General features: G+C 48.5%; 1 protein-coding gene across 1 annotated transcript in view; it reads right to left on the reverse strand.

Moving 5' to 3' along the window:
* The window catches only part of LOC119383277 (Down syndrome cell adhesion molecule-like protein Dscam2), a 573655-nt gene that overhangs the window by 61835 nt on the left and 491155 nt on the right, over positions 1–20665 (reverse strand). The window contains exon 12 of the mRNA XM_049411927.1: positions 13074–13247. Within this exon, the coding sequence (XP_049267884.1) occupies positions 13074–13247 (174 nt within the window). The remainder of the gene's footprint in view (positions 1–13073; positions 13248–20665) is intronic.

The raw sequence follows: 20665 nt of genomic DNA on the forward strand, positions 1-20665 counted from the left end.
CCCGACTTCCTTAGTATTATAGCTTGTGGGCCCACGACAGTTATAACTTGCGGTCAAAGAACAGCAGCAGCGATTGCTCCATTCCTTTAGCCGTTCGCGGCCACCCACGCAATATATTGCGTGCGACATGGACAAACACTCGGTCCTTGGCGGTTAGCTTTTGTATGCCTTTAGTATTTAAACACATTGAGCGCTTCGGGCGAGGAAAAGAAAACCGAGCAGCATATCTGTCTAGCCTCTTTATGCCATTCTTCAATACAAAAAAAAAACGAAAAAATGCTTTGAGGAAGCAAGTACATTACGCATGAATTCCTCAAGCACACCAGCCCGAGTCTTCAGCGACCTACGAACGGCCATGTTGGATGAGGGATTCATTCTCATTGTTAGCACATACAAGTGCACCACCGGCTCAATCTCAGAGGCTACGCAGTAGGAAGGGGACATTGAAGGATAATTTCAGAGCCGCTAGATGGCGGGCGCGGCGTGCCCAGCTCAGCAGTCGGAAGATTTGGTGCTGGGCCACCAGTGTAATCCAGGAGGCCACGTAAACGGAGAGGCACTTCGCGGCGAGATGACGCTGCATATATATATATATATATATATATATATATATATATATATATATATATATATATATATATATATATATATATATATATATATATATGACGCCAACAGGCAGAAATGCAGTGTTCCACACTCGCCGTCATGGCTACTGGCGGCGCTGTCTGACGCTCCCACGTTTAAATGCACACATGCCCTATAGGGTGGACGGTGGGATGGCCGCCGCGGTGGCTCAGTTGGTGGAGCATCGGACGCGTTATTCGGGGGTCGCGGGTTCGGTCCCTGCCCGCGGCGGGCTGTCTTTTCGTCCACTTTTCTTTCTTCACAATTACCTTACATTTATTACGAAAAACATCCCCTATACTTTCCTTGGCATTATTGTCTCTTGGTTCTCATTAATATTGTGTATAACAAAGAAAACGAGCCCTTGAAATTAACACTTCTTTCCTTTATATATATATACACACACACACACATATATATATATATATATATATATATATATATATATATATATATATATATATATATATATATATATATATATATATATATATATATGCGTTTTACAATAGTATGCGTTTTACCGGATTTATTACTATTAACTTTTTTCTCTTTGCAGCGAACGGTGATATCTTTGAACGAATAGCAATCGAAATGCAGCCCGTGCATACGCAGCGTTCTAAATAAAGTTACGCAAAGCGGTACCGATTACAGCAAGATTTTCTCTCTAATTATGGCGTTAAATATAGCACTGAAAATGTGACCTGAAATTATAGACGCCAAGATGAAAGGTGTATTCTAGGGGGAACTGCGTAACAGTCAAAAAGAACTTATACAAATACTGTGCTTTTCTAGATTAACCATGAGTTTAAACGCCGCGACTTCCTCTCTGCAGTGAAAAGAAACCACACTATGTGTCATTATGTGACCACGCCGTTGGTCACATTTAAATTTAAAGCTAGAACAATTTAAAGGAGAACACTGTCAGCACACACATTCCGTGGTTATTAACAATGCGGTTACTGCTTTTTGGCTGCAGGTGAAGGTTTCAATTGAAACCTAAACGTATAAAAGTGCAGCTTCTTTCTGAATTGATGTCGCCTGGAAAGGAATATTTAAAGTTACCGAGAGCAAGCTCTCGAGGCCGCATTCACGGAGCTTACCGCCGGCCTATTGCATCCACGAATGTTATGTCCGCGATCAGGATTGGCTGAGACTTTCCCTTATGAACATATGTATCCTAAGATATTTTTGTGAATACAGACCCTTATTTTTGCCAGCTATTCGCGCTTCTTTAATCCCAGTCTGCGATTTCGGATAGCACCCATTTTACTTGCGCAATGAGCTTAATAACTGCGCGTATTGTAAACGCGAAGCCTACGACAGACCATTGCGATTCGGGCTTTTTTTAATACATATTGTTGAAATGCGTTGTCATCACTACATTTATTAAGTGGAACGTTCATGTTGCGCGTAGGTACTGCGCGGTTATTTCTGTTACAGTTTCGTTACCGCGGAGTTAGGCGGCTTAAATGACATTGGAATAGATTTTCTAAGTTTTAAATAGCCTTCGCTCGTTAACTGCTTAGCATTTAGATGTGAAGCGGGGCGTTAAACTCGTGCAAAATGCTTAGTCCTGAATTCCTCTGTGTCGTTCGTATGCTGTAAACCTAAAGGAATGATTGGATCATGCAGATGGAACGCCACGATATTTAAACCCGTGCCATGAACGGGTTGCATTACGGCGCTCAAACCGCCTGTGTAGCTTCTATTGCAACACGGCCCGCAACACGGGTGCGTGGGCAGTCATGTAATCGCGCGTGGTGCCTGCAGAACGCGCCCGGGGTTCTTCGCGAGGCCGTCGTTTTCAGTTGCTTCGCGTCTTTCTCCTCTCCGGAGGCCATTCAGGTCGGTTGGCGGAGTGCTACATTTTATGGTTGTAGCTGGAACCCTTGGCAGCCGAACACTGCCCGCGACCAAAACCTTGTGCGCGTTCAAAGTGGCGGCGGTGACAAGGGGACGGTGTTTGTGCGGAGGCCGGTTTACGCCCTTCCTGCCGACGGTGCGCCCATCAGGGACCCTTCATTTGGTGGAGTTACAGTTCCTCTCTTCTTTAGTCCCACCACTTCGTTGTCTATACTGGCAGCTACAATTTTAATGGCCCATGGCTCTACGTATAAAGAAAGGACATGTCCCTGGTCATCGTCCCGTATAGCCTCGATATCCCCGCCATTTTTCCTCTTCCCCGCAACCCCTTAGTTTTTCTTTTTTCCATAGGAGAGACGCGATTTCGATTAAATGCGCCATGTACGTCGCAGCTGAAGAAGCTGTTGTCTGGATGCTACTGTCGGTCATTTCTTGCTCTCGCTTTTTTTTACTTGTATTTCTCAACGTCCCCTCGTGCTCGTAACCAGCAAGAATAAACAAAAAGTGACAACAACCCCAACAATAATAATAAATCGTTTTCTATCCAAACTTTCCGGGAGATCCCTCCATCGTTTTGTGAAAGACGGCCGTGGTAGCACACAAGCGCTGCGCGTTTTCATTTCGCGCGGCGGCCGGCCGTAAAAACGGCGGCGGGCCCCTTTTCCCTCGGCACTGAAGTCGTCGGCCGCGCGCGAGAAGCCTCTTAAAAACCTTAATCGCGCGGATACGTCGTCATTGTCCCGAGCGCCGGCGGTTCTCCTTTCTTCCCGCGCGTTGGCGGACGCAGCACCTCGCTCGCCACGTGCTTCCCTGCGAAGGCTGCCGGTGTTAGCGACAAAAACCTCCCTCGCCATCGGAACGGCGGCTAGACCGCCGTCTTTATGACGCCGGCCTCCTCGCTCATCTCCCCTGCCCGAGAAGTGAATCGTTTTTTTCCCCAGCGCTGCGAGCAGTGGGCACGTTTTTTTACGCGAGTTTTACGAGTCCCGCTTAGACCACCGCGTTGTACACGGCCCGTTTGTCGACGGGTGTTCCCGCGTCGCACCCCGAACTTCCCTTTCTCGGCTTACGTCGCCTTCTTTATTTCCGTCCAGTCATATTCGGTGGCCCATTCTTTATAGATATCTGTCCATAACGAGCTCCCGCACAATCTCACCGAGACGCTGCCGCATTTCCATCCTTCGTGCGGGGTGCCACTGCGTTTTCATTGGTTTTTGCCTTTGTACTTGCGTGTCATCGGACGATGTCGCTTAGATATGTGCATGAGCTTACGTGGAAGGCGAGGATGTGAAACCGCCTTCCCTGTGTCTGACCACATCCGTGACGATCGGAGACAAAGTGAAAAAAAAAAAAAGAAAGAAGAAAGCTTTATGTCGTCACTTTTTAATCATGTTTTCTGACTCTTGCTCGATATACTGCGCTTCCAAGACAATTCGCCTATAGGAGCTGTTCTCTTCTTATATTTATCGAAAACACGCTTCTTTCATAAACGCGATTACTTAGATTCCGCAGTTCTTTTTGTTATAACTTATTGAGCTTCTTTTTTACACATGCGGAAAAGATTTATAGAGCCACATAACGACTCGATGAACTTAGAGAACTGCTTTTCTTTTTGTGCGATGAAAAGGAGATGCCAGAGATTAAGGCGCTTCTTCCGTACATCTACCACACCAGTGAACCAGAATGATGATTCTCGTGTCTGTGGGGGCTACAAACGTACGAAAGAAGTGAACATCTGCACAAAGGAACTGGTGCGAAGCTCGGTTTTCGGATGTCTATAAAAGAGAAAAGACAGCAGCCAAAATGTTTTTTCGAACAAAGACGCCAAGAAGCAGAAGGTGAGCTTATTTTTCTACTTCCTCCAGAAGAAAAATGGAATAGCGGGATTGCCAGGAGTCAGTTTTCTCACTAAAGCTATCATCTCACGTCTAAAGCGGGCGTTTAATACAGGTGTCGGAGTAGAAAAAAGAGGGGGAAAGAGGGAGGGGGGAGCGATAGGAAAACAGAAAAAAAAAACATTGTACTCGTAGTTTTGCGCACAGTAGAGAACACTGTCATCAAGAATAATCTGAAACCCTTCTATTCGTGGCATATAGTGTAAACCAAACAATCAGAAGAAATGATGAGAAATAAAGGGATTAAGTTTAACAGTTCAAAACTCCACATTGGTCTTATAGGAGCGACGTGTTGGCGTGAGTAATGCTGACCGATTTATTGACGTGCACGTGAATTTCAGCCCACGAGCGCGTCGGATTTCGCTTCCATCGGAAGGCGCCCGCTGCAGTGGAGAATTGAACCCGCAGCCTTGTTCCCAGCAGCAAAATACTGTGGCCTCTGAGCCACCGTTGCGAAAAAAAAAAGGCATATCGAGCGCATGGTCTTTGTTTTTTTTTTTTCTACAGGGTGTGTTTCGCCCTCGCTTTCTAGGCACCAGCAAACTGGCTAAATTTTGCACCCTTCTGCTCTCGAATACGGCATCTGTTTCAGTCAATGCGCAGCTATGGAACACAAAATAGAACAGAAAAAGAAATGACCTCGGGTATGGAACAGCGTACGGTTGGCGGTCCGGACTTCTGTGGTCGGCAAAACAAACATAAGTGCTCGCACAAAAATTAAGCTGAGCTGCCAGGTATTTTACCGAAGTTATTCAGAGCGGTTACGCAAACTTTCTTCTCGGCTGATCAATATAGTAGCGAGTCAAACATTTTTTTTCAACAAAAAAAAAAACAATCAAATGAAAACAAAAAGTTCGCCTTTGGACATTGAATCTCCAGGTGTATTTGCGCGGAACATGGCAGCCGCCGGCTTTGCCCGTGCTGGAACTTCTGTCGTCCCGATCGCTTCAGGCTGGCGTAGCCGAGGCAAAACACATTCAGTCAGCTTCGTGTCAAAGTTGAAGAGCGCGTGCGATCTGATTTTCGGAACGCGATTGTCGCAGTCAGTGCAGCTCAAACATATTGGCTCCCTGGAAAGAACGCAGCGAAAAAGAAAAGCGAGCGATGAATGAAAGAGGAACCGCAAGCGAAAATGAAGGAGTTCGGGTGAACAGGAGGGAAGGGCAGCGTTTGCGTTTTCAAAGGGATATCGAGGATGAATGGAGGAAACGCGTAGGGGAGCCATCATTTTTCTCCTGGCTGTAGGGGCAAGTAGCAAGCCGCCGTGCTTTCGTCATTGGTCGTGATTTATGGACTCGCGGGGACGGAGAACACTACCCACCCCCATTCCTCCGCCCGCTGACGCTCGCCTTCCCGACATTCCCCCGGCGTCTATTGCCGCCAATACAGTTCGTGTTTCGTCGGGGGCGCGTTCGTAGCCGGGCTGTTTTGCGACACGACCACGCGGAGCATACTAGCCGCCGCTCGCGCCATCTCAGACACTACGTTGCACTATTTCTGTCACCCTCCCTACCGTTTTTCGAACGCCGACCTTTGTACACATCACTAGTTTGCCGCGGCATTCATTGGGGCAATGACGCGTGAAGTGTCGTTTGAGGAACGACGCCTCCTAATAACCTGCACGAGCGACACGGCCGCGCGAGGGAGACGCCCACGGCTCGCGCTCGGCTCAGCGCGACCGCCTCTCGCGAGCTGCGCCGGACGACCGCGTGTCATGCCTCATTCAACAATGCTCCGTGCCGACGGAGAGCGGCAGTGCAGAGCGAGAATCGCCTGTGTGAAACGTTATCCGCACTCTAATCTCGGTTGTGTAGGTTTGAGAGAGCGAAACGGCCGCCAGCTGCCCTTTCAAGACGTTCTATAGGAAGCCGCCAACTGCTTCACTGAATTTTGATTATTTCACAGAACCGAATACAGATCGAATTGAGGAAACTGACCACGGGCGGCATTTAACAAACTTTTAAACAGTTATAAGAGAGTAAGCGTAAAAATAAACATCGAGAAAAGTCGACAGATACTGGATATTGAACTGGAAACGTCGTTCCATTATTGCGCTTCTCTGGCAGCAGGTTGTGAAAAATCCGTTGTAATTGCAGACAGAATCGAAGTATGATAGTATTGAGAAGAAGCTTATTGGCAGCGCATTTCTTCGATGACGCTACGAGTAAAAACAGCGATTCAACGTGAAACACCGCCCGGAAAGGCGCCAGCAGCGCGAGCAGAGCGTTGGCGATGCTGCTGGACGGAGACGCGTTCTCTTCACGATCGCCCCCGCCGAAAAAGAGCCATCCTGGCGACCTTGGAGCTTTGAAGCAGAGGGTTATATACGGCTTGAGACGCGCCACGTGTGCGAGGTCACGTCCACGCATGTCCTCAGATGGGGAAAGTGGCTCAATAAGAAAATTCGCCGGTGATGTTCGCTCCAAGACGCGCTAAAGGCCCTCGTACTTTAGGACGATTTTCGAGGAAAGCCCAGGAGTTTGGTAAGGAACAGCCAGCAATACAAGAGATAGTGGACCATGGCTGGGACATGGAAGTGAGTCGGTGTGGTTTTTCTGCTGGTCGTGTTGCTCTTGTGATGTGACGGTGCGCGCGAGCTGGCGGCAGTCTTCAGCTTGTCGGGCAGCTTCGGACACAGGTGCACATTCGGAAGCACCAGGGCGGTATGGAAGGAGAGTGTCGATGGTATGCGAAGGCTCGTGTCCATACAGCAGGAAGAAAGGTGAAAATCCCGTAGTAGCTTATACCCCGATGTGGTATGCCAACGTTATGAATGGGTCTCACTTTGGACCCATTCATGGAAACTGGGACCGCGAAGAGCGCGACCCCAGCCACGTACATCGCGAGCATATCACCGATAGTGTGGGTAAATCGTTCTGTGAGCCCGTTAGTCTGCGGGTGGTATGGCGTGCTCGTTCGATGACCAACGTAGCATTCCGAAAGCAAAGCTTCGACGACTTCAGAGAGGAAGGCACGACTTCTATCAATGAGAAGTTCTCGACGCGCGCCTTGGCGAATAATGAATCGACGTAGAGTCAAAGGAGGCTACGCCCCGTGCTGTACCAGTAGGTAGACAGCAGTTTCGGCGTAGCGTCTAACAAGGTAGACAGCGACTATATTTTACCGATTGCCATTCGATCGCCGACGCGATCGAAAGGTTTGGCAGGGCGCTGAAGCGGCTGCAAGGCGCCATACGCGCGTAGAGGCTGTAATTTGCGACGGTGACAGTCAGGGCAGCACTGAACAAATTTTCCTGCAAAATCGCACATTCCACGCCAGTAGTAGCGATGACGAATACGTTCGCATGTCTTCAAAACTCCGGCTTGGACACATTTCAGATCATCGTGGAAGAGGCACATATCTGTAATCTTAACCTGCGGGAAATGACCTGTAGCCATCTACGGCCTTTAGAAGCATATAGTTGCATCCGTGAAGCAGCTGGGGATGAATGGCGAAATGGACAACTTGGCGTCGGAGGTTATGGTTGGGTGTCGCATTTACCTATGCGTGCGCGTTCCGCATAGGATGGCCTACACCGCAGCTTGTGACCACTGCGGAAGTGATGAAACGATTCAGCATATTCTGTGTGACTGTCCACAGTACTGTTCGCAGAAACAGTCGCTTTGCAACGCGCTTGATAAACTGGACGACCGAACTCTTTCGGAAGAAAGGATCCTGCGCCACCGACAGGACTTAACGTCACAGAAGAAGGCTTTGCAGGCGCTAATGCGCTTTCTGCGTTCAACCGGTCTATCAGAACGGCTATGATAGGACGTCCTGCATGTGTGTGCATTTTTTGTTTTGTTTTTATTTTATCTCACTCTCTCTCTGTCCTCTTTCCAACACCTATATCCCCACCCCTGTGCAGGGTAGCAAACCGGTCACTCGCACCAGGTTAACCTCCCTGCCACTTCCTTTTCATGTAATTCTCTCTTGGCGTCGGAAAGATCCGGATACAGAGATGGTCGATGATCCAGAAAGATAGTAGAAAATACGCTCAATCCACGGGTCACAACGTTGTTCAGTGGCAATGTCGAAATACGACATGGAATGTGTGCAGGTCGCTCCGCAGGCCGATTCTGGAGGTAGAGGGGAACAGGACGCGTATGAACGGGACATGTCTGCGTCAGAGTGCTTGCGTCCGCAGTGGTTCATGACGCTAATGTCATATTCTGGATTCGGAGAACCCAGAGCGCTAGTCGGTCAGAAGGGTCTTTCAACGTGGCGAGCCAACAAAGCGCATGGTAATCAGTGAATCAGTCGAATGGGCGACCGTTCAAGTATGGGCGGAAGTTGCCAGGCGCCCATACTATAGCCAAGCGCTATTTTTGAGAGACGTAATTGACCTTTGCTTTTGTCAGCGTGCGACCCGTATAGGCGAAAACGTATTCGGAGTAGCCGGGCTTTCGTTGGGCAAGGACAGTGCCAACACCTACCCCGGTGGCGTCTGTATGCACTTCATTTGCGGGTGTCGGATTGAAATGGCGCAGTATACAGGAGGAGAGGTAACAAGACCACGGAGCGTAGTAAACGTCGGACCAGAAGGAGACGTCGTCGTCACCGCGTAGGAGCTTGGTTAATGGCGACATGATCGATGCGAAATTCCGAACAAAGCGCCGATGATAGGAGCATAACCCAACAAAAACTGCGACGTTATTTGAAGGTAGTAGGCTTTGGGAATTCAGTGACTGCACGAAGTTTCGCCGAATCGGCTACAACGCCGTGCTTGGATACGATGTGGCCTAAGATGGTCAGCACCCACGCGGCGATGCGGTACGTTTTGAGGTTTAGTTGCAGTCCGGCGTTAGCCAAATAGGTCAAAACGTGTCTGATACGGTGTAGGTAGACAGGAATACCAAGAGAGAAAACTATGACATAGTCAAGATAGCACAGACACAGACCACTTTAGGCCACGCTCTGGGTTGTCCATGAGTCGTTGAAACATGGCAGGTGCGCTGAAAAGTCGAAAGGGTGTCACGATGATTTCATACAGGCCGCCAGGTGTAAAAACAGTTTTCTGGCGGTCGGCGTCAACCATCGGAACCTGCCAGTAGCCATAACGCAAGTCTAGGGACGAGAAAAATTCTGCTTCGTGAAGACTGTCAAGGGAGTCGTCGAGGCGCGGCAAAGAATATACTTATATACGCGTTACCTTATTTAATCGGCTGTAGTCAACGCAAAAGTGAATAGACCGGCCCTTCTTGCGAACGAGAACGACAGGAGTTGCCCAGGGACCGTGGGAAGCATACATACTTCAATGGTATATACTTCAAGCATACATACCATCAATGGTCAAGTACATACTACTTGACCATTGATGACACGACACTCTTCAGCAGAGACGCGGTACAGTCTTTCACGCAAAAGCCGGTATAAACCGGTGTCAGCGTGTAGTGCTGCACTTCCGACGGGCGACGAAGTTGCGGCTGAGAAACATCGAAGGAATTTCTGAAGTGGTGTAGAAGTTGAAGAAGCTCGGCCTGTTCGTCAGTGGTTAGTGCACCGGCGATGGAACTTGAGATGCCACTCGACGAGTCTTCCAGCGCTGAAAGGGTATGTCGTTCGTTCGAGTCAATATGGCGGGATTCAATATGGCACGCTAAAAAATGAAAAAAGAGTCAAGGTGCTGCACGCGGCCGAGACGTTCACCGACGAGCAACGTAACAGGTGAAGAAACAGGATTGTAGACAAAAATATTGCTGAGGTCGGCAGCGACGTCAAGCGTATAGCAAAAAGCAGTGGAGCGGCTTTGCGGCTCGTGAAGAAGTCAGAAGGTGTGAAGGAGACCGTAGCATCGGTGACGGCACCGCAGAACACAGGGACAAGGGCAAAAGAGGCAGGCGGAATGTCGGTGTTTGAAAGGCCAAATCGTAACTACTGAGTATGCCTGTAAAACTATTATCGTTTAATTGTATGTGGATTGCCCAAGAATCCGATGCAGAAACACTTTGTGTAACGGTGAACAATGAGACAGTCATTCAGCAGTGAAGTTAGGCGCTAAAATCTCAATCAAAACGTCCCCAATAGAGGACGAACATCGCATATTGATGAGTGCGATACGAAGATAAAGCAGCAATGACATTCGAGGCGGCAGGTAAAGCGAAATAAATATAATCGAGTGACGTGTATTCATCGAGTGACTATGGGAGCAAATCAAGTCTCTTCGCGCGTTCTTTCTGAGCCGTTCGTACGAAGTACTCGTTTATCGACGGGGGTGTGCCCACACGACTGAGGCTTTTCCGCAATTAAAGTCTGCCACAGGAGGAGCACGCTTCACAGGAGCTCAAGCTGAACGCGGTGACGGCGTAATTACGGCCGCGTCACATGTGCTTGGCTTTGCTCGAGGCAAACAGCCCTGTGTTTCCGCTTGTAATTGCGTGCGTTGAACAATAATGAGCGAAAAAAAAAATGTTAAAAACGTTGTATAAAAGTATTGCACTTTGTGCTGTTGCACCGGCTGTGTAACAAAGTGAACTGCACCAAAAACAGCCCGAGAATGTGACATCATTCTTGGCAAAAATTAAGGGAACATTATGCGTCAAAGGAACTTCAAGTTAATAATACGTGATTTTAGCGCACACTTGCGAAGCCTGAGTTCCGGTAGCTCTAAATTCCTTTTTGCTTGACACATGAGAGTATAGATTGTCACATTTTCTCGTGAACGCAACAAAATATTAAAAGAAGCTGCTAGCCTTGCTTTCAGATAACGAAAAATTAAGGAATGGACCCCCCACGCTATACTTTATTTGCTAAGTATAAAAGTGTCACTGCAGTATAATTTCTTTATGCTCACAGTGAGCTTGTGGTCGCTATGATCGGGATGAGGCGTATCGTTATGGGCTTCGGATGTGGTAAGTTCTTCGCTCAAAGTGTCTACCTGAGGCCGAAATTACGAAGGTTTTCTTTCGCAAGTAATCCAAGCCATTAGCTAGCTGCCTTAGCTATGATACGTTAGACATCCCAAGTGGATACCGCCTGCTCTTAGGAACAATTTCAACGTAAGAGCATTTTTTTCCCGCAATACCGGCCCTGCATTGCTGCACGATACCAAGCCTCGGTAGTATACAAGTATGGTGTGTTGGGTAAGTTTGGTAGATCTTGACTTCATATATTGAGCGCACAATATTGAGGACCACACGTGTCACCGTCTCTTTCTACAGTTTTTTTTTTTTTTGGCACACCGAGTATATCAAGTCGGAGTTACAGGACAATATTTCTTGCAACGATTTCAGGAAGACGCGAAAGACGAAATTTACAAAGCTTCTTCCTACGTAAGTGCTCTTTTTGCTAATAACGTGCAGAACATCAGAATTAGCTGAGAATTTCTTTTACCAGCAATTATACCCTAAGGCGTTTTTGTGAATGCGGGCCGAGATTACACAAGCTATATCTCGTACCTCATGTTCCGGAATGTTTGATTATGCTGTGGGCTCGGCGTTATGTGCCATATAGAGTCTCGTTTACCTTTAGGTTAGTATAATATTGCGAGGTTTATGTTTGGGAAGGACTTACATTTTCACTAGAAGATGACCTTGTTCAATAATCACTATTAACATGTCCTGACCAAGAATTGACAGGAATTCACTCCTCTTGCGAGCGATTCTATTGTAAGGACGTTTTGTGGATGCGACCTCATTAAGAAAATAAATTCTGGACTTTTGCGTGCCAAAACCACCGATACGATTATGAGGAACGGCGTAGTGGGAATTTCCAGATTAATTTTGACCGCCTGGGGTTCTTGAACGTGCTCCCTAATCTAAATGCACGGATGTTTTTGCATTTCGCCCCCTCCGAATGCGGCCGCCGTGGCTGGTGATCGAACCCGCGTCCTCGAGCTTAGCGACGCAGCACCTTCGCCGCTAAGTTACTACGGTAGGTGGTGCAAGATCATGAGGTCGGACTGGAAGAGGCGTTCACACGCGAGGATTATTTGTAAGAACAGGGACAAGCCAGCTGATCGTCATGCTCTACATATAATTAGAGAGGGCTATCGGCCATGGCAAACAGCACTTTTAGGAACGAAAATCATGGCCATCATTTGCAGCGCTAGAATACAAGAGTACATCAATAAAAAAAAAAGCTTCCATTAAATGCCCAAAAATAAAGGAAAACTAATGAAAAATTAGCTCGAGTCGGGTTCTCTTGTTTCTTTTCATTTCACTTTAATTTCCCATCAAGGTGAAATGATATGGCGACACCTCGAAGCGAGCGGGAATAGCTTTCTGGCAGATCATGTGACTTCATTGATGTGGCCTTCCCCCGTCATTTATGGCTTATTTTGTCTGCATAGGCTTGTAAGGAGAAAAAAAAATATACAAGAAATTCCCCAGATTATAAACTAAGTTTACACCAACGGCAAGCGTTCCCTCGGGTCAGAAGACTGGAGAAGCAATACAATTTGGATAGGCAGCGTGACCGCATGCAACTAAGTGGATTTAGAATAACAAAGAGCTGAGCTAGTTGGTAAGTATTCATTCTAAAAAGACAGGGCGTGCAAACACGGACGCGAGAAAGAAGTCAGGACACCACAAACGCCGACTAACAACTGAAGAGACGCACAACGGCGGAAAAAAGTTGTTAGTCGGCGTTTGTGGTGTCCTGACTTCTTTCTTGTGCCCGTGTTTGCACGCCCTGTCTTTTTAGAAGAATCGGGCTTGGCCACAATGGCAACGAAGGAGCACTCACTGTTTACTGTCAGCGTGACGGTGGTGCTGATTGCAGGGCCCACGCCGTTGGACGCCTCGCAAAGGTAGCGTCCCCTGTCCTCGCTCAGCACAGACACGATGGTCAACGAGCCGTTCTCCAGCACATGGATATGCGGGCTGCTCACGATGCTGTGAAACTCGCGTAGCTCGCCGCCTGGTGAATAAAAGTGAGACGAATATCAGGAATGACACATGTCACTTGATGGCTCACTGCTCTTAGGACTACGATATCAGTATCTGAACTTCTCATAGACCTAAAAATTCAATCATTGCACTTCGGTTTCATCTATAGGAACAGTGAGCTGGTTTGTGTGAGAGACGCGCGCACAATAGTGTCATGAAAAAAGAAATCGGTGGCGGCACGCACCGCCGTATTGCAGTTAGCCTGGAGAAATACAGCGCTCCGAGGTTAACATCCGACTTTAACAACAGAGCTTTTCAGGGCTTGCCGCTAAAAGCATCGGTCCTGTTAGCGGCGATGCTTTCGTATCGTTATATTCTGCGTCCTAAGCTTCTGCACAACACCGACTGCTAGTATCAATTCAGAAAACTTTGTGTAAGAAGACTTAACTGAAACACGCTGGGCGTCTTCCCGATAAGACTTCTCTTATGGTTAGCCGAAAGTGATGGCTGGACCTGTTGCGTATAGCCCCCTTGTAACGTTCAGGCTCGCATGTCTTGGTAACTAGTATAAAACATATAATTCCCGTCTAAATTTTTCATTACAAAGTAATACATTGCGTGAATACGACTTGAATAAATAAATTTCAAAACTCTGTGCTTGCATCTTACGTAATCAAAAACGATAACGCCATCAAAGTTTGTTATCTGGTATATATCTCAGAACGGTTTGCTCTTCTATTTATATCCACATTGTTTGGACTTTTCTTTGTGTCAGTGTGCTGCTCACTTTATCATTGTTTGTAACACGGCACCTGGAAATCTTATTTCATGATCACTTTTTGTTAATCAACGAGCGTTTATTTTTTGCTTATAAAGAACGTCGACATCACTGGTACATTAAGCATTCCCATAAGCATACTTTGTATATGTCGTTGACTATCTGATCGAGCACTTTGACTCACGTCTACAATAAATTATGGAATTATTAAAATAATAGCTGGTGTGGATTCTCTGAACTCTCAAATGTGCCCGCCCAAAGTCTAAGCCAGAAGCACACATCGTTTTCAGAGCAACAAGTCGAAATAAATATAGCATATAAAAAACGGCACTAAGCTGATTTTGAAGAACCCCACAAAAGTCGTTCTCGTCCTTATCTTGCGCCGCTGTTATGGAGACGAAGAGTGCGTGAACACGGGGTGTCTCGCTGGAGCCGACGTTTCGACAAGCGGTCTTGTCTTCTTCAACGCTACGTCGGCTCCAGCGACAGCCCGTGTTCACGACCTTTACACCTCTTGAAGCTTCCGTCTTACCCTGAACTTCGGGCTTTTTTTTGGATTACCGCTGTTATGGGTGGCATCTAAATGTTTTCACGAGCGAGACCTTGTGAGTAGTCCGATTATTGTTATTACCACATGTTTTACCCGTGAGGAACTTCTCTACGATGCCACAGACTAAGGTGCGTTAGGTTTTACCGCAAGTGTTGAGCACAATGTGTCGCCATTCACTTTTGTAGCATTTTTATCGGTCACCCTAATCCGGTGCTATCGCGGCTCCAATGGAGATTTTTCTTGCAAAAAGTAATGAGAAGAAGGACTTGCAGCTCTTCTGATGAGCACCAATCGCATGATCTGGCGATGTACGTTTTTTTCTCTTTTTTTGCCGCCTTAGCGCTCCTCTATTCAGCGTCTCAATGTTCCAGTGATGTGCAGCAACGGTTGCAAGCGAGGTCACCCAGTCAGAGTAATGATGGACAACGCTTCAATGCAGCGCGGGAATCCGTGAATGGACGCGGCGCATGAAAAGGATGAGGCAGCACAGAAGCCCACGTGTATAACAGGAGCCTGTACCTTCCACACAGACACTCGGACGAAGCCGTAACCCGCCACGCGGTCAGCCCTTTGTGGCTCTGTAGGCGTAGTTAGCGAGCTACACCTAACGAGAGAAAGTTGTACCGAAGCTTGAGCCAAACCTTTTGCGCGGCCTCAGAATGAGTTTCCGCAGCTTAACGCAGTTTTCAGTGTTCCCGAGTTCGTTTCGTGCCGGAGAAATAGTGAAGGCTTTCTAGGCAAGGTTCACAAAGGTGTCGTGTGACGTGTATGTCTAGGTATTGTGAAGAAAACAGAAACAGCATTCGATTAGTCTTGGACAAAGTGAACTCGATGCGGACCTGAAAATTGCCTCCTGTATTGCGACGTACACATGGGGGCTTAGGTTAAGGGACTGTAGAACACACCGAGCAGAATTTCTGTAAATCGTGAGGATGGCTGTGAAACCTCAGTGAAAACCGTATTCATTTTTCGGGCGGCGCGAATACTATGCATAGCGAACACAAAAACGTCTCACGCAACTTTATTCTCACAATTTTGTATATTCTGTCGGAGAATACTGAATCAAATAAACGAAATTAAGCTTCCAGAATGCCTTCAGAATTGCAGGCATCATGAGGCGAGATAGTATGCCATATGCGCGAGCGCATTTTATATCATTTCCAACGGACAACAGAAGGCAGGGAGAAGGAAGAACACTGAAGTAGGCAGGCCACCAAAAAATAAATAAATAAATAATTAAAAATACAACAGAAGAATTGAATAAAACATTTGAAGTTGACTAAATGCCCGGAATGTGTCCAGTAACAAATACAAAAAAATAGCTGGGCCAGGTCCATGTGATAACAGCAAGATGTAGTCTACCAGGATATAAACTAAAGGATATGAAAAAAAAACATCGAAAGTTGGATTTTAATCTTATCAACATCTACAGAAACTATAGAGCGTATCTCAAAACCGTTAGGAGTAGTTTTTTCAGAAGCCACGTAAGTGGCTATTTCGCGCAAGGAAAACACAAGGGGAGGGTTAAGGGGAGCGCACACTTTCGACTGTTTATTCTAAATTTACTGCAGTAGTATATATATATATGCAACCGCATGCGCAGAAAGCGAGGCAACCAAAAATTTGGAATAAACAGTCGAAAGTTTGCGCTCCCCTTAACCCTCCCCTTGTGTTTTCCTTGCGCGAAATAGCCACTTACGTGGCTTCTGAAAGAACATGAACCGACTAGCCCAACAACGTGTGCTTCTGCGTTAGGAGTAGGGTGGAAAATAGCAAGTTAAGATAATTAATAATTAGAACCCAATGCTACACTAATATGTTTTTGAACAAAAATCACTGCAAAATCATAACCACGCTTACAACTTTATTCCGGTTACTGCCGAATGTTCTATCCCCTATAATTGTGTTCCACCGGCTGACGCATACTACGGTGAACCATATTACTGAAGTTTACTAGGGGTGCCACCTGTTCATGGTGTGGAAATCGACGTACCTACCTTGTGAAAACTACCGCTCGAAGATAGCGGAAGTAAATGAAATGTCAGCCTGTCAACGGCAAAAATGCGAAACTTCTCTAAACGCTAATTCACAAGAGGATGATTGGAATAGCCAATCTTAGAAGTAATACAGAAAAGCCGTGACCACTCGATGGCGATAAAACAAACGAATAGACAGACACACAAGCAAACAAAAACACACACAGAAAGACGTGACGGAAAAACGAGCTTTATAATAATGATGATGATTTCCGGGGATGTACGTGCTAAAACCACGATATTGCTACATGTAGGCTGCCGGAATCCATATTGTCGACGCGCGTGTGCGCCCGACGAAGAGGACGAAGGTCGTTAGCTGCTCGAGCTCGGAGCCGGATTGCTCAGCGCGGCAGCCGTTCTTGAAAATATATCTTGTGAATAGCGACTTGTAAAAGCGACTGTCACTCACGTAACATATTTGGTGGAGGTGGAACGTTCCCCGTCCTCATCACGCAGCTCCGCAGTGGCCGCGTCATCCAGCCTCTCGCCATGGCTTCCAATGACAACCCGTCCCCATCTCCATCTGCGGCTCCTACGACAACCTTTGTTGCGGTCCCCACCCCCCGCGATCCTGGGACATTCTCTGCGCAACCTGGCCTCGACGTCGACTACTGGCTTCGCCTGTATGAACGGGTCAGTCAAACTCACCGGTGGGACCCTACCATGATGCTCGCTAATGTTCTCTTCTACTTGGACGGAACCCCGCGCATCTGGTACGAAACACATGAGACCGAGCTCACCAGCTGGGACACGTTCAAGGAGAAGCTACGTGACATCTTTGGGAACCCGACCGGTCGCCACGCAGCTGCACGACAAGAGCTCGCTACCCGTGTCCAGTCACCTACTGAGTCGTATGTCTCATACATACAAGAAGTGCTTGCTCTTTGCCGGAAAGTGGACGAGGCAATGCCCGAAGCTGACAAAGTGGGTCACGTTTTGAAAGGCATCGCGGACGACGCTTTCCATTTGCTGGTCTACACCAACGTCTCGACTATCGACCGCATCATTCAAGAATGCCGCCGTTTCGAAACGGCCAAAAGCCGTCGTGTGCACCCTCAATTTTCTCGGTTGCCAAACACGGCTGCCACGTCCACCTGCTCCGATTCCGCCGCTACACCGCCCTTTGAGCAGAGTGTAACGCGTATCGTTCGACGGGAACTTGAAGCGGCAAGTCCGGCGCCGTTCCAGCCCTCTTCATTCGACCATGCCACTATACAACCAACCCCCGCGGTCTCCGTTATTCAGGCGGTCGTACGACAAGAATTCGCCAACCTCGGGTTCCCTGTCGCCTGCCCCGTCTCTCGCCCCTCGTCCCGACCAATGCCCATGAATGCACCTCGAAGTGACCCATACGTTCCTCCACGATCTCGCAACCCAGCGGAATGGCGTACTCCCGACGACAGACCCATCTGCTTCCGGTGCCACCGCGTTGGTCATGTATCCCGCTACTGCCGCGCCACTTGGACGCCGCCATATAGGACCCAATTTTTCTCGCCTTCCCGCCCATATGAAGATCTTCGCCGGTATTCGCCCAGCCGTACAGACCCTACTGGTGACACACCTAACAGCCGCCCTCCTGCTCGTTCACCGTCCCCTCAACGCCGTCGTTCCCCGTCGCCCCAACCCCGCCGCCACCCCTCGCCGCCCAACTTTGCATCGTACCCGACGGAAAACTAGATCGTGCAGCTCCTGGAGGTAGTGCTGCATCATCTCCTTCTGAACCAAATCCTCCGTTGACGCTTCCTACGAACAAGAACCTCATCGATGTGCATGTGGACGGTATTTCTTTGACGGCTCTAGTCGATACTGGAGCTCACGTGTCCATAATCAGTGCTCGTCTTTGTCGCCGACTGAAAAAAGTCCTCACACCTGCTACTACAAAAGCTGTACGCGTCGCCGATGGCGGAACTGTTCCTGTCACTGGAATGTGTACAGCTCGCATAAGCATAGCCGACCGTTACGTTCCTGTCCTCTTCACGGTGCTCCATAATTGTCCTCATGACCTCATCCTAGGGATGGACTTCCTGTCGACCCATTCTGCCCTGATAGACTGTTCCGCTGGTACTCTTTGCTTGGACCTTCCTCTTCAGCCAGATATTCACCCCGACCTCCCACACAGCCTCTGCACCTCGGATTTCATCCGCCTACCGCCTAAAGCCCTAACATTCGCCGAATTCACAACGACTTCATCCGTGTTGGATGGGCACTACGTCGTCACGCCGATTACTGATGTACTTCTGGCACGTGACATCACTGTGCCTCACTGCGTCATAACTATAGCCGCTAACCGGGTACATCTCCCCGTCATAAATTTCGGCTTCACGAAGCAAGTCCTCCCTCAAGGCATCTTAATCGCCACGTTGCGGTCCTTAGCCGATGACCACGTCACCTCTTTTGCAGCAGACGTATGCTCCAATATTCCTTGTCGCCCACCCGATACCACAAGCCTCGACATGGCATTACGCCCCATGATTGCCCCAGACCTCCCCCCAGCGCAATCAGCCGCCCTCATCCGCCTTTTGGCTTCTTACCGCGAGATCTTTGACCTTGACAATCGACCACTCGGCCAAACTTCTCTTGTGCAGCACCGTATCAACACAGGTGATGCTGTTCCCATTCACCGTCGACCGTATCGGGTGTCCGTATCGGAGCGCCAGATTATTCAAGAAGAAGTAAACAAGATGTTAGCTAAAGGCATTATTGAGCCCTCATCGAGCCCTTGGGCGTCACCCGTCGTCCTGGTTAAAAAGAAAGACAACACGTGGCGTTTCTGCATCGATTACCGGCATCTAAATCGAATTACGAAAAAGGACGTGTATCCTTTGCCCCGCATTGATGACGCTCTCGATTGTCTCCATGGCGCACGCTACTTTTCATCCATAGACCTTCGCTCCGGTTATTGGCAGATTGCCGTGGACGAGAAAGACCAAGAAAAGACCGCCTTCGTCACTCCCGATGGCCTGTACCAATTCAAGGTTATGCCCTTCGGTCTATGCAACGCCCCAGCCACGTTCGAGCGCATGATGGACTCTCTGCTACAAGGGTTCAAATGGTCAACATGCCTTTGTTACCTAGACGACGTCCTCGTATTTTCACCTACATTTGAGACCCACCTTGAGCGTCTGTCGGCTATTCTCGACGTCTTCCGCAATGCTGGCCTCCAGTTGAACTCGTCGAAGTGTCACTTCGGCCGCCAACAGATTACAGTGTTGGGCCACCTCGTTGATGCTTCTGGTGTGCGGCCGGACCCTGAGAAAATTCGTGCCGTCACCAGTTTCCCAGTACCCAAATCCGCCAAAGATGTTCGGAGTTTTCTGGGACTCTGTTCCTATTTCCGGCGGTTCGTGAAGGACTTTGCAGCAATCGCTCGACCACTTACTGATCTTCTAAAGAAAGACGTCCCATTTTCGTGGGGGTCCACTCAAGCTGCCGCCTTCTCTCACCTCATCACAATTTTGACGACGCCACCTATATTGGCCCACTTTGACCCATCCGCCCCGACTGAGGTCCGAACTGATGCCAGTGGTCACGGGATCGGAGCCGTCCTCGCCCAACGTCAACAGGGACACGACCGCGTTATCGCCTACGCTAGTCGCCTCCTTACACCTGCGGAGCGCAACTATTCGATCACCGAAAGAGAATGCCTTGCTCTTGTCTGGGCGGTCTCCAAGTTCCGTCCATATTTATATGGCACTCACTTCTCCGTAGTCACCGACCACCACGCGCTCTGCTGGCTTTCATCATTAAGGGATCCCACAGGTCGACTTGGTCGCTGGGCTCTGCGACTGCAAGAGTACACTTTTGCAGTGACGTACAAGTCTGGACGCCTGCATCAGGACGCCGACTGCCTATCTCGCTATCCGGTTGGCGAGTCGCGCACCGTCCCTGACACCGACGCTTGCGTGTGCACCGTTTCCCAACTGACCCACATAGCCGACGAGCAACGCCGTGATGCATCCTTACGGGCTATCATCGAGTGCCTCGAAGCCTCACCTTCGGACCGATCTCATCGCTCGTTCGTACTCCAGAATGGTACGCTATACCGCCACAACTTTCATCCAGACGGACCATCCCTGCTGCTTGTT

The sequence above is a fragment of the Rhipicephalus sanguineus genome, chromosome 1 (assembly GCF_013339695.2).
Source record: "Rhipicephalus sanguineus isolate Rsan-2018 chromosome 1, BIME_Rsan_1.4, whole genome shotgun sequence".
Lineage (NCBI taxonomy): Eukaryota > Metazoa > Arthropoda > Arachnida > Ixodida > Ixodidae > Rhipicephalus > Rhipicephalus sanguineus.